This window comes from Mesitornis unicolor, unplaced genomic scaffold (genome assembly GCF_000695765.1).
Source record: "Mesitornis unicolor isolate BGI_N332 unplaced genomic scaffold, ASM69576v1 scaffold53958, whole genome shotgun sequence".
NCBI lineage: Eukaryota > Metazoa > Chordata > Aves > Mesitornithiformes > Mesitornithidae > Mesitornis > Mesitornis unicolor.
This window is the reverse complement of record NW_010202245.1, coordinates 1042-14599: the sequence shown is the minus strand read 5'-3', so window position 1 is coordinate 14599 and position 13558 is coordinate 1042. Positions and strand designations below refer to the sequence as shown.

The 13558-nt window shown below is 40.8% G+C and overlaps 1 protein-coding gene across 1 annotated transcript in view; it reads left to right on the top strand.

Moving 5' to 3' along the window:
- RC3H1 (ring finger and CCCH-type domains 1) overlaps positions 1–13235 on the top strand; it is a gene marked incomplete at its 3' end in the record, with an annotated part of 23294 nt that extends 10059 nt beyond the window's left edge. Inside the window, exons 4-13 of the mRNA XM_010190320.1 lie at positions 83–258; positions 1061–1261; positions 2403–2535; positions 3218–3336; positions 5310–5422; positions 8529–8810; positions 9148–9365; positions 10851–11218; positions 12320–12496; positions 13083–13235. Coding sequence (XP_010188622.1) covers positions 83–258; positions 1061–1261; positions 2403–2535; positions 3218–3336; positions 5310–5422; positions 8529–8810; positions 9148–9365; positions 10851–11218; positions 12320–12496; positions 13083–13235 — 1940 coding nt within the window. The remainder of the gene's footprint in view (positions 1–82; positions 259–1060; positions 1262–2402; positions 2536–3217; positions 3337–5309; positions 5423–8528; positions 8811–9147; positions 9366–10850; positions 11219–12319; positions 12497–13082) is intronic.
- Between the last annotated feature and the right edge of the window lie 323 nt (positions 13236–13558).

Genomic DNA, 13558 nt, shown 5'->3' with positions numbered 1-13558 from the left:
AGGGAAACAAGAAACTGTGCAGAAATCTTGCTTGGTGTTCTCTAATCTTCTGTCTCTTTTTTTCACATTTTCCCCCCACCAGCAATGCAAGAGGAGGCTTTAAAGCTGGTTCTACTGGCTCTAGAAGATGGATCTGCTTTGTCACGAAAAGTCTTGGTTCTCTTTGTGGTTCAGAGGCTGGAGCCACGATTTCCTCAGGCTTCTAAAACTAGCATTGGGCATGTTGTCCAGCTTCTTTACAGAGCCTCGTGCTTCAAGGTGTGGAGAAGATTCTACTTGGAGATTTCATAATGCTATGAAAACTATTGTTTTTCACTTCCAGTTTTCACTGTCCTGCAACATTAAATGTGCCTGAAAATACGTGTAGTTACAGAAAGTATTACTCATTAAGTTCAGCGTGTTTTTGGAGAGTTCTTTGTTGTACAGCTATGACGACAGTGTCAGCTGAAATTGCAGCAAGCTATAAAGCTAGGTTTACATACAAAACCTGTATGTAAGTCGGCATAACTTAGCTCCTTAGAAGAGGCTTAAAGCTGGAAAAACCCCAGTTTTGTGAATTGAGTGGTGATGTGGTTACAAAGAAATATGGTGCTCTCGGATATCAGAGTTGTATAAAGAGAACTTAAGCTTCTTATTGTACTTTACAGTATTTAATGGTCCATTCCTAGGTGGTTAATTTAAATTTAATTCACTTTTGCTAACTGAGGAGAAAAACGCTTTGTTGCTGCCAATTGTAGATGCAAACAAAATTCTGCAATACAAACAAAATACCTTGATTGGAGAAATAGGGTTAGGAATGCAGTTAAGTTGTTCAGGAAGTGTGACACTTCCATCAGTATCTGGGTCAGAGTCTGAGTGAATTATGTTTGGTATCCATTTCAGAGGTTCCACTTCATAAAGAGTGTGTTAATTTAGAAGGAACTGGAGTTTAGCTGCATTGTCATAGTTCAGTTTAGTTTCAGAGGAAGAGCTTAGTTGCTGACTCTTTCACTTGCCTTGGACTTTACATAATCTCTGGCTTATCCTGCTTAATAGTATTTGGCTTGTTTCCCCGCACTAGGTGACGAAGCGAGATGAGGATTCCTCCCTGATGCAACTGAAGGAGGAATTTCGGACTTACGAAGCTCTGAGAAGGGAACACGATTCCCAGATAGTTCAAATTGCCATGGAAGCAGGTTTACGCATTGCACCAGATCAGTGGTCCTCACTGCTGTATGGAGACCAGTCTCACAAATCCCACATGCAGTCTATCATTGACAAGGTAAAGCCAGCTGAAATCAGCCCAGTCTATCTTATTTGCAACTGTAGTAGATTTAAATGCTTGTAACATGAATTTACAAATTCTGCCCGTGTGTACTCACCCATTAATCATTTGCTTTGTTATTTCAAAACCCGTTATGGCCTAAATAATTAGAAGATGTATTTGTTAGCCAATTTGTTAGCTTGCTCCCTCTGCTATCCTACCTTTTTTTTTTTTCTGCTTTACCTCTTTCTGCAGATGGGAAGCCACACAGCTGGGCTGTGTCCTCTGAGCAGCTGATAGCTGCCTATGTAGTAACAGAGGTTAATGGTTTATGTTTCCAGGCAGGAAGTTAGTGCATAAGTTGAAAGAAAATCGGTCCCCTAGTCTAAACCTGAAGTGAGAATGAGAGGTGAAAGCATATTGCTTAAATAAAATTATTCGACCTCTGGAAGTGTTCAGATGCCTTTTGTTTAGAAGGAACATTGGATCAATGGATTTTTAAATTAGGGGACTTGCATGTAATTGCCTAAATTAGGTGGGAAGAACTGAACCTTACTAAATGGCTATAGAAGCTGTGAAACAATTGCTTTGGCTGCTGTATAGGATTAGCTTCAAGATTGGTCTGCTATGTATGCATTTGCCCGCCTTTTCAGGTGTCCTACTGTACTTCTCCTGAAGGATCTAGGTAGAATTAAAGAATATTGAATGCTGAAATTGTGTGATGTTAGGAAGTGGAACATTGCTAGCTATTTGTCCTTCAGCTATCTTGCTGCTTGTTATCTGCTGTATTTGGTTTAAAGCAGGATGCAAACCTGTTGGTTTGGGGATTGGAGGTATTAGTCTCCTTGGAAAGCTAAATCAAACGGTTTCTAATATTCTTTGTTTTTTTTCTGAGTGCCAACACAACACACAAGACATGGGTTGCATTACTAGAAATAATACCAGCCCTTCTGTTGCCTGTTTAGAGCTGTATCTAACCCTGCAATGTCAAAAGAATTGTGTGTTCTTAATGGTAGAGAACAATTTAATAGAAGGAGCTTGTGTGAAAAACATTTTACTCCAGTTTTGGAAGACAGCTTTTGCGAGCTTCTGGAGCAACCTCCAGAAACCGTGAGGATTGCTTTGCCTGTAGAAAGTTAATCATTATAATTTTTTTAAGTTGCAGACCCCAGCCTCGTTTGCACAGAGTGTTCAGGAATTAACTATTGCTCTTCAGAGGACTGGAGATCCAGCTAACCTGAATCGTCTTCGGCCTCACCTAGAGCTCCTGGCAAATATTGATCCTAGTCCAGGTAAGTCTAGATGTTTTATAAAAACGTTTAACTTCCAGTTTAGCAAAAGGAGCTTAACACCATTGAACGCTCAAAAGCTGTCCTTCAAGTGGAAGGAAGCATCCTCTAATTCAGACTTCAGGTTCTTGAGTGGTGTTCATAACCACCCTGGGAACGGCAGTAATCTGTGTGAGGATTGCAACTATTCTGAGCTATTTTGAATCTATAGATTCAGAAGTACGGCAGGAATAATTTCACTGCTGTTCTGAAGAGAGCTTCCTTGTTTGACAGCACTGGGTGCTTATGGATGAGGACACTGCATGCATAACAATCCTGTGAGGTTACATGGTGTGTACTTGCTATTGAGCAATGCTAACAGAGGGAATGGCAGCAGTCTCAGCTTCCTCCTTTTCCCTTTTTTTAGTACATATGCTGCTATCTGAAACAGGATTTGCAAAGCAACAGAGGAAGATTGATAGAACCACTGTGCTTAATGCAGAGCCTTGCTGAGATGCCTTTTGCTCTCCAGCTCTTTACCAGAGCAAATAATTTGTTTACAAACAAATCTAATGATGCACACTTCCAGTAAAATGTGTTTGGTTGCTAGTGAGGTTTTGTGGTCCTGATGGTTTCTTTGTACCTGGTTTTGGAAAGTTCTCCTGACTTTTCTTTTTATATTCTCTGTTTGCTGTCAATGCAAAAGATGCTCCCCCTCCAACGTGGGAACAACTGGAAAATGGACTAGTTGCTGTGAGGACTGTGGTTCATGGCTTAGTTGATTATATCCAGAATCACAGCAAGAAAGGAACAGATCAGCAACAGGTAAGAGCTAAATCATTTAGGAAATGCTTACCCCTAAATTTTGTTTGCTGTATGCAATAGTAGAGGTTTACTAATGTGATCTGGAGAGATTTTGTTTGAGGAGCTGATTAAAAAGATCACTTCTGTGTCATATTTATCGAAAAAAGAAACAAACAAGAAAGGAAGAAGCCTAAACCCAGAACAACCCTCCCCCAATACCTGTTGCATTAATTTGCACAGCTCACTAGAATGAAAACTGTGTGATCCAGCTGCAACCTTAGGGAAATGAAGAAACATCCCTCCTGATTAGCAGGTGGGAAGAGAAGCCAGGGTGCCTTTCACTGTGATCTATGGGAATTTTCTTGGGTTTGTTTTAATGTGACACACTTCAGCCAGATGGCTCTGCATTAATGAAATTAATACCTGTGCTTAATGGTTTGTAAAGCTTAAAGATTTGGGAAGTTTTAATATAAAGGTGCAGTCCAAGTTCTTGAAACACTTTTTGTTGTTGTTTCAGAAATGAAATTATGTTGCTAAATAGATCTATATTAGCTTATCTCATAGTTACCTTATCACATGTTCCTTTGATCTCATTTTGTCGTGTAGCTAGGTTGATATAAATGTTAGCTGCTGCTGAAAGGCAGAGCTGCCTGTCACACGCTCCCACTCCCTCCCTTGCTTTGGCACTCATCCTCCTGGAGAGCTGGTTCAGGGAACTGAACTGGTAGAAAGATTTATTTCTGCCAAAAAAAAAAAGGCAAAATGAAAAATGAGACTAAATTATTTGTGCTGGTTCACATGTTTGCGTTCACTGGGATGCTTAATGGCTGCTGTTAGGAGCAAAAGGAGAAGCAATTGGAATACACAAGTGGAAATCAGGGTGGGAAAAACAGTGAGGGGTTTTGTTCTGGTAAGGCCATTGCCTGGACCTGGCACGTGCTGTGCCACTTGGAAGGGAACTCCGAGCCTCCCAAATGGGAAAGAGGACATCTGCTGAGTACTGGGCAGGGCTTTGCTGTTTGGCAGCAGAGGCCAGCAGAGGGCTTTGCAGCCTGTGTACCCCATGGCAAAATCCTGCATTCGCTACAGGAGATGGGGGAAAAAAAAGAAAAAAAAATTTAAAAATCGGTTTGCAGATGGCTTCTTACAGACTTACATCTTTTGGGTTTCTCAGGAAGCAAGAATTTACTGTTGCATACCTTTCCCTCAGTGGGGACTGTTAGGATATTTCTGCTTCTGATTTAATTCTGCGATAACAGCTGTAGGAACTTAAATGTCTTTGAGACTACCTCTCATTTTGTCAGAATTTATTTAGAGAGGCTGGCAAATCGGCATACATGCAAACAGCAAGATTGCATTAAGTCTTTGTTTCTCAGGAAACTTAACTCAGAAAGATACAGAAGGCAGCCCATACCCTGCTGTTCTGTGTCAGAGTAAGATTGCACCCTCAACTATTGACAGGAGTAATTATTGTGGATAGTTCAGAGATTTTTAGTCCCAAGGGTAGCAAAAAAGAACTTGATGAAATTTAAGTCTCGTAGAGATCAAAGGGATACTCAAGTGCCATTTTGAGCTAATAGAAAGCAAGGGTAACTGAATTATTTGTCCTTATTTTCAGCCTGCTACAAAGCTTGATGAATATTTGTCAGTCTCTGATTAAGCATGGTTATTTTTTTTCAGCCTATGTCAATTTTGTCAACTGTTTCTTGAAACATCCAGCTTCCAGTCAAGCTCCAGGAATGATTTAGAATAAAAATGTTTTAAAAACCTGATAGTAACTTAGTTGTCCAAATACCTACTCTTGGATGTATTAGTTGTGTTGAAGAACCAAATGCGAGTACTGCTCCAGTCATTTATTTCACATTGGGTACTTCTGAAACATGCAAACTGAAGGAATTAGTAGTCAAGCATTAGGCCTTTAAGAGAGTATGTTCAGCCCTGGGATAAGTGCACTTATATTCAGGTATCTCACCTGGCTTCTTTAACCTTGCCAGCCTCCTCAGCACAGCAAGTACAAGACATACATGTGCCGAGACATGAAACAGAGAGGAGGATGCCCCCGAGGGGCCAGCTGCACCTTTGCACATTCACAAGAGGAGCTAGAAAAGTAAGTGTACCTTTTATGGCAGTAATCAGTCCAGTCTTTGTTTCATCTTATCCGTATGGGTTATTTGCCATGTCTAGGAGTGGGGAGAGGAGGTAGGGGGCTTGGAACCAGAAGATCTTTAAAGGTCCCTTCCAACTCTATCCATTCTATGATGAGCAAGAAATAATGTGGAAAAACTTGTAAGAGGCATCTCCTGGGTTTTGGTACTGTTTGTTCTTAAATATAGGATAATTTTATTTGTTCAACACCTCTGAAGGTTTGATGCGTTTGAGATTTTGGAGGTGGGCTGTTTTTCTTATTTCCTAAGTGTGACTAAACATGCTGTCTGCCTGCAGCCATTGTGGTTGTTTATTTGTGTGTACTTCTCACCTTGCCTTTACACTCAGGTGGGTTGCTGACAGTTTTCCAGACATTTGGGGTCCTGTTGTAGTTCTGTGCTGCTAGGGTTATCCAGAGAGCTAAAAAAGAGCGTTGCGAGTTTTATTTCTGCAACAGTTATTCTTTGAAACTTTTTGACAGATTGCACATGCAGTAACCTTTAAGTGGTTAAAGCTGTTGTTGAAGAGGTAAAATAATGGTGGTCATATGAAGTCTGCAGTAAATAAGTTACATTCAGTACAGATTTGGTGCAAAGTCAAAACAGGAAGAAAAAAAGAGCAGAGCATGTGGTGTCAGAATGACAAAGGCAGTTATTCAAACAGAGAATAGGACTTTGATACTTGTGTTCTGCAGAAGCAGTTGGGAGTTTTCTCCTTTTGTTGTGGTGTTAAGAAAATGGAGATTGGTAGTGCTGGTTTGGATAGTTAACAAGGATGACGAGTCAGTATTAGTACCTCTGAACTAGTTGTGTAGGTATTGAGAAGGACTGCTCATCAGCTTTGCATGTGGAAGAGGCCTATTTTATCCAGACTGGCTTGCATGCCTTAGTAATAGTGTTGTCGTGCGGTGAAGTGAAGTGAATACTGGTCTTGTTTCAGGTTGCAGTGGTATCTGTAGGTGGTTGGGAACCTTGAGTTCCAATTCTTCCTTGTACCTTTTACCTTTGCTTAATTCCTTTGAGTAGATACTCCGTTAGTGTTCCTCCTTTTAAAAACGTTCAGTATGAATAGTATGCATCGCTGTTGCTGTATACTTCCTGTATCTCTGCATATAGGTTTAAGTTTGCAGGAAGGTTATGGGAAAGTATGTGGTAATGCCTTAAATAGTGAATTTAATCTAGACTTGCTTGAACAACTGATTCCCCTCTTGGCAAGTATTAAACTTTTTAAGATTATCTTTGTGTCCTGTACGTGTGGATACTACAGCAAAGATTAATAAAATTTTTTTGAAAAATTCAGAGTGCAGCACTGTGCAACTTTTATTCTTTCAAAGTACTTCATCTTGGGTGGTGCTGTATAAACTCATCCTGTCACCTTTGATTGCATGGGTGTCCATGGGTGCGCCTGGCTCTCTTGAGCATCCTGTCGTGTGCTGGATGAATGGGCAGGGGTGGCCGGATCGTGCAGGTTGTGTGCGAGCCTTCAGAGACTCGGGAGCTGTCAGGTAGTGCACTTCTCAGAACCCTGATGGGAGGCAGGTGTCTGGAAGTAATTGGCAGGAAGAATGTGGCAGTGCTTTCCAACCGCCTGCTGCTGCTTTGCAGGAAGAAACTGGGTATTTTGGTATATCTGGGTATTGAGCGGGATGCCAAGGTCAAGTCATAAGTTCAGCCTGGGGAGCTCACTTTGGTTCACCTCCACGTGTCCAGCTGACGTGCATGGCTGGCATGAGATGTATGTTTAGAAAGCTATAGTCTGTCCCTACTCAGGTGCTTCTACTCTGATGATAGCCTGGTTTATTTACTCCCTTTTTAAGGCATGCTGAATGATGCCCGCTGTCAACATCGTGTAGCTTGAATTTATAGTTTATGTGGGTAAAGATTAATCCAGTCAGAGAATTAGGAGAGTTAGGAAGGTGGCTAGAAGACAGTCAATGAACGCTTACAGATGAGCAGCTCAGATCTACATAGGAAAATTGGACTTTGTCTGACTCTATACTCAGTCACATCTGAAAACAAAACCACGACAAGAAAACCCTTTTTGCCTCTTTTGCATTGCTGTTAATGCTGTGCACGTAGGGAAATGCAAAGATTATCTGAAGATTGAGCAATAGAGTGTAACTGCTCCTTTTTTCCACAATGATATGTGTATCTTCCTAGTCTGTGTTACCATCTCACTTTGCTTACTAGATATGATGTGAAAGTGTTAGCTTCAACCCTGCTGAAGAAATGGCCGCTTGTTCCACAACAAATAGCAGTGACGCTCAGTCCTACAAGTGTGCCCCCTGCCATTTGCGTTCTGGTACCTGAGGGAATGGCAGGACGCTTAGCGCAGGACCTTCAGCTCTGGAATTTGCTCTCCTCATTGGTCCAGTACCGTCAGTGTGCTGATTTTTGTGGAACATTAGTTGAAAGGGTCGTGTTTGTTCAGACTTACCAGGAGCAGTTAGGTTTTTGGAATTTCAATGTGTTCATAAAGTTTTTATCTCTTCTATCACTTAATTTATCGAACACCACAAATGGTGTAAGCTGCATATTGGTATAGTGACCTAAATCTTAACAAACTGTGCTTTAAAGATACCACATGGTAATAAAGATTTGGCCTGTCTTTCTGTTGGGCAAATGGTGCAAAAGGGAACCTGTTCATCTCTTGTCACTTAATTTTTCTGCTATTATTTTCTTCTCTGAATAAAATTAAAATATAGTAGTCTATGATTCTTATTCTTAAGCCTCTGTTACTATAGGTAGTACTTTATGTGATGGTTGGTTTTGGTTTTCTTCTGTACAGTTGAAATCATGTATGTACAGGAAATTAGATTTGTGTGAAGTTCAGCTGTGAATTATTGGTGTACTTGTAATTAAAAATCCATCCTTGTTCTTCTTACTGAAACTGCTATTAACAGTTCAAATAGCAGTGAAGTTGTAGTCTAACAAATATTTTCACAAGCCCTTAAGAAATTTGAATTAAAACTTGAAGCTTTCAGTAGCATCTATGTCTGAGAAATTGAGACCACAACTCCTGTTAGTGTTCTGTTTCAATTTTTGATGTGTTGTTTCTTTTTTCTGAAGATTCCGTAAAATGAACAAGCGTCTGGTTCCCAGAAGACCCCTGAGTGCCTCCCTGGGCCAGCTGAACGAGGTGGGCCTGGCTTCAGGAGCCATCCTCTCAGAGGAAGGGGGAGTGGACTTGCCCAGTAGGAAAACGCCTGCTCTGCCAAATGGAATTGTGTCAACAGGCAGCACAGTGACGCCACTTATTTCCCGAGGGACTGACTCCGGTTACGAATCTGCTCTGAAGCCAGGGAAGATGGACCACCTGAGTAGCAGTGCCCCTGGATCCCCTCCTGACTTGTATGTGTCTTTCTAACTGTTTTTCAAAGTGTCACGTATGTAAACATGCAGTAGAGGCAAAGTAAACCCATTCTCTGGAAAAGAAACAGAACAAGGGGTTTTGGGTTGGTTGGTTTTGTTGAGATTTTGTTTTGATTTTTTTTTTTAAGCGATTGAAGAGTAGAATAAAAAACGAACACTAAACCTCTAAACTGCTTTACTTCCCTGTTTGCTTATATCTTAATTGGAGAAGGAGATGTAAGCCTTCAGAAGGTGGAATATTGTCAAAGAACAGTGTTTTAAAGTAGTGTGTGTTATACCAGGCCTTTGTGAGCAATGCCTTATTTCTAATTTTTAGGCTGGAATCTGTCCCCAAGAGCTCTATTTCTGCCTTACCAGTCAACCCTCATCCTGTGCCTGCTCGGGCACCCACAGATCTGCCTTCAGTGTCTGTCACCAAGCAGTTGCAAATTGTACCACGAGGGTCTCAGCTGTATAATACTCAGCAAGCAGATATGTTTTATCAAGATCCTAGAGGAGCTGCCCCACCATTTGAGCCAGCACCCTACCAACAAGGTAAGTTTGAGACCAAGCTCTCTATCTTTCAACTTCACACGGATTTTATTCTTTCTTCCCGCTCTGGTGTTTATTTAAGCTTTAAGTTGGAGTTTTCTTGCATACCATGTGGGCTATAGGCACTAATCTGGTGATGGCAAAATAAATGGAAATCAGTAGGCTTTTTATTTCTTGAATGAGGACCCTTGTGAAGGTGAAAACAGAGGTTTGTATCCATCCAGTGTAGCACATCTTTCTTTCTTTAGTTCTTCCCGACTGGGGTAGATCAGGGATCTAATATGGTAAACCTTAATTCAATTTGACCTGGGGAAAATGGCAATAAAGATAAGCAGAGGGGTTTATGCTTGAGGGGTGAAAGTATTTACGTCCTTAATGAAAAGTGAATGAATGTTTCAGAAATGTCTGCGCATGCATGTAATGGGGTGGAGACAAGTGCAGTTAGAGAAGAGCTAGGCAGAAAAAAAGAAAACATCTTAGAATTTTCCCTTTATTTTCTTTTTTAAGTGTCCAAGTGGAGAAAGATAATATTGAAGGGGTTTAAAAAAACTGACTATCATAAGGGAATGGTTCTTATACAACATAAGATTATAGAGAGAAATTACAGAAAGTGAAGTTTCTATGAAAGAAAAATAAGGACTGAAAGACCAAAAGAAGTGGAAAAAAGAAAAAGCCCTTGAAAAGAAGCAGGGGAAGGAGGAACCATTTTTAAAAAGTTGTAGAGCATTTTGAAGGAAAATAAGCTTGCATTTGATTGTGTGCAAATGACAGTCTGAGTTGTGTACAGTTTGATGCACACGTTGTTGATGATGTGCACGTTCAGGTGTAATTTTAAATTATCCAGAGATCCCAGATAGTTACCTGAACTTTTAGTAATCTAGGTAGTGGTTAGAAGTCTTTTGGTGATCCACAGTACTAAAATTTACTTTTCCTGTTCAAGAGGTAGAACAAGTTTATAGATAACTTCAAATTCTAATTAATCCAAGTTTCTTTACACAGACAATGGCTCTGATATGTTAGGACAAATTGGATTTTATTTGTGTGGATAAAGATATACAGGCTAATCTTCAGTTAACTTTTTAGGTCTTGCCTAGCTAAAAGCATTCCTGTTCACCTGCAGAGACATTCTGGTGAATTATGTCTGTTTGGTATGCCTGTGAGACTGCTGTGGCACCTGTGATGGGCTCAGTCTCGCCACCCCTTCTCCAGCTACTGTAACCTTTACACCTTGCTGGTATCTTATTTAGATAATTAAACTGCGTCACTTGAGCTTTAGATCAGCTTTTGCTTTTTCAAGGTTTTTTGTGGTTATTTTTTGATAGAAATACTAGTTAGACTATGGGGCCAAACAGCAAATCTGAATTAATTTGCGCCATTCTTTTCATAATCCTTGTAGACTGAAGTATTTGAAATGGATTTGGTTTTGTGGACAGTTGTGATAATCACTTCTTGTATCTTGTTTGTGTCTTTCCTCTTGCCTTATTTCAGGAGTTTACTATCCCACTCAGTCCATGTCTCGCTTTGTCCGACCTCCTCCATCAGCTCCTGAACCTGGTCCACCCTACCTAGACCATTACGCGCCGTATCTTCAGGATCGTGTCGTGAGCCCACAGTACCCGCAGCCACAGTGTATGGCGCAACCCATATACCCACCGCACTATGACAGCCGTCGTGTGTATCCCCCCGTCCAGCCGTATCAGCGAGAGGAGATTGTCCGGGGAAGCCCTGTACCCATTGAAATTCCACAAGCAGCTGTACCTTCCTACGTACCTGAATCCAGAGACAGATACCAGCAACCAGAGGGTTATTGCCCAGTGGCTCCACATCTCAGTCAGATCAGACCTTCATGCCACAGGGTATGATTTTATGTTGCTTTTGTGTAGTTGTTTGAGAGAAAATACAGACTACTTGAGAAGTTGATTTCATTCCGTTTTTTTCAGTAAGGTGATGATTTTTGTGAGAAATTAGAAGGTTGGACTTCAAGAAGGGGTACCTTTGATGAAGCCGATCACAAACTGGAAGAGAGTTTAGTTAATTGTCAACTCTGCAATTGTTATGATGTTAATATGTAAGAGTGGGCTGCTACTTAGCACTTGAAGTAGAAAAGCATTGAAATTAATTTTGGAAGGCTAATATGGCCTTGACTTCTCCAAGAAAGATTATGCTGGAGAGGAGCTCTCTCTTTCAAGAGAGCGCAGATCAAGTACAGTGTGCGCAAATGGCCACGTGTGCATCCTTGTACTGCCTGTCTGTGACTGACCATCTCTGTGCCTAATGAGTAAATAAATACATCAGCATACATCCGTCGATAAAGGAACTAAAAATTCTGCTCTTCCAAATTTTCTCTAATTTAAAGTTGCCAACTGGAGGTTCTTCCTAGTAGAAATGTACAAACTTGTTTTGGTAAATCACCAGCTGGGGTTGAGTGCTGTAGACCAGTTGGACTTACCTAGTTGTCATTCACATTTAAGGCTCTGAATATGATTCCAGGAAGCATTCTTAACATAGCTTATAGATCTATCAGTTTTGAGTTTGACACATTTGTGGGATGTTTAATTCTATTGCAGAAGGAACTATAAATGCAAACTGTGACTAGGTTGTGATCTGTAGAGTTCTACCACTTTGCCCCATGTCACTGAAAATGGGCTTTTGTCATGCTGGAATATGTTCCAGTGGAAACTTTGCCAAGCTGGAACACAGAGTCATGTTGAGCTACCTGTGAGTTACAAGATTAGTAGTTTTAAAGTTAGAAACACTGAATTAGTTGAGAATCTGATCAGTTTTAGGCAAATAGCATTCCTGGCCTTTGGGGTGTCTTAAACTAACATTCTGGCTGGTGTAGGAACATGCATGTCCTTCATTAAACATGAAAGTTAACAGATATACTTCTAACAAAGTGATCATTACTTATTATTGTAGTGACAGTTCCTATTCACTGTATTTTCCTTTTCTTGTAGTACATGGTTGCCATACTCTCTGACACATTTCTGTATTCATTTCAGCCTCATCCCAGCCTGGATGAACTTCACCGGCGAAGGAAGGAGATCATGGCGCAGCTGGAAGAGAGGAAGGTGATTTCTCCACCTCCTTTTGCACCATCACCAACCTTGCCTCATCCTTTTCATTCAGAGGAGGTAAGCATATTTTGACAAATACGTGACTTACTAGCATGTTTAGAAAATACTTTGGAGTTTGTGTGTGCTGATAGATGAAGATGACAAGAAAATTAGAACAGTACAGCATTGGTAAGTGTTGGGGGGTAGATTTTGTGCTTCAGGTGGGAAGTCCTCATAGTGCACTCTGCATTTTCTCAACTGGCCGCTGATTCTCTGATCTCCCACTGATCCTAAGCTTTTGGTGCAACCAAGATAATTAGTTTAGAGCCATTATTAATTGAAGTAGTCAGTCTTCATGGTTACTAGACTTTGTTTCATTTACTTCGTATATGTTTAGAGTTAAGTAACAGCTTGATGGAGGTTCATTTTTTTAACCACTTTCATACTGGCCAAGTGAACATTCAGCACTGGGAGTGTGTAGCCAGGTGGTCAGAATTTCACACATTTCATGCTTGCCACTGCCTGATTTGAAATGGTGATGTATCCACTTAAAAAGTTCCTGGTGGTGTTTTTCTTCAAGTTCAGAGCTGTTGAACTAAGTAGTGATGGCTGTGAAACTGCTTCTTTCCTTCACTTACAGAACCAGATTTTTGTTTTTGTACAGTACTTGGATGAAGACCTGAAGGTAGCTGGGAAATACAAAGGAAATGACTACAGCCAGTACTCTCCCTGGTCCTGTGACACCATCGGCTCCTACATTGGAACCAAAGATGCAAAACCCAAAGATGTTGTGGCAGCAAGGAGTGTGGAGATGGCGGTATGTAGTGATAAGGAGAGCTCGGAAGAGAAGTTGATACTTTAGTGGTCTGGGAGGGATTCTTTCATTTCCTTTCCAGGATGATGGCAGTGCTTGTATTTAAGCTCAGAAGTGCATTGCAGTCAATGCATTTGCAGGTGTGCAGAGTGCTTTGTTCTCAAAGTTATAAGCAATCCTGCATCTGTGTCACTTGTAAAATCTGGATGGAGATGCAGGCTAACCACTCTGCTCTAAAGCCATGAACAGCAAGAGATATTTTTGCCATGTTTCTTCACATGTACTTGAGATCCAAAAATGACTCTGTACTGGCAGCTTGCTAATTA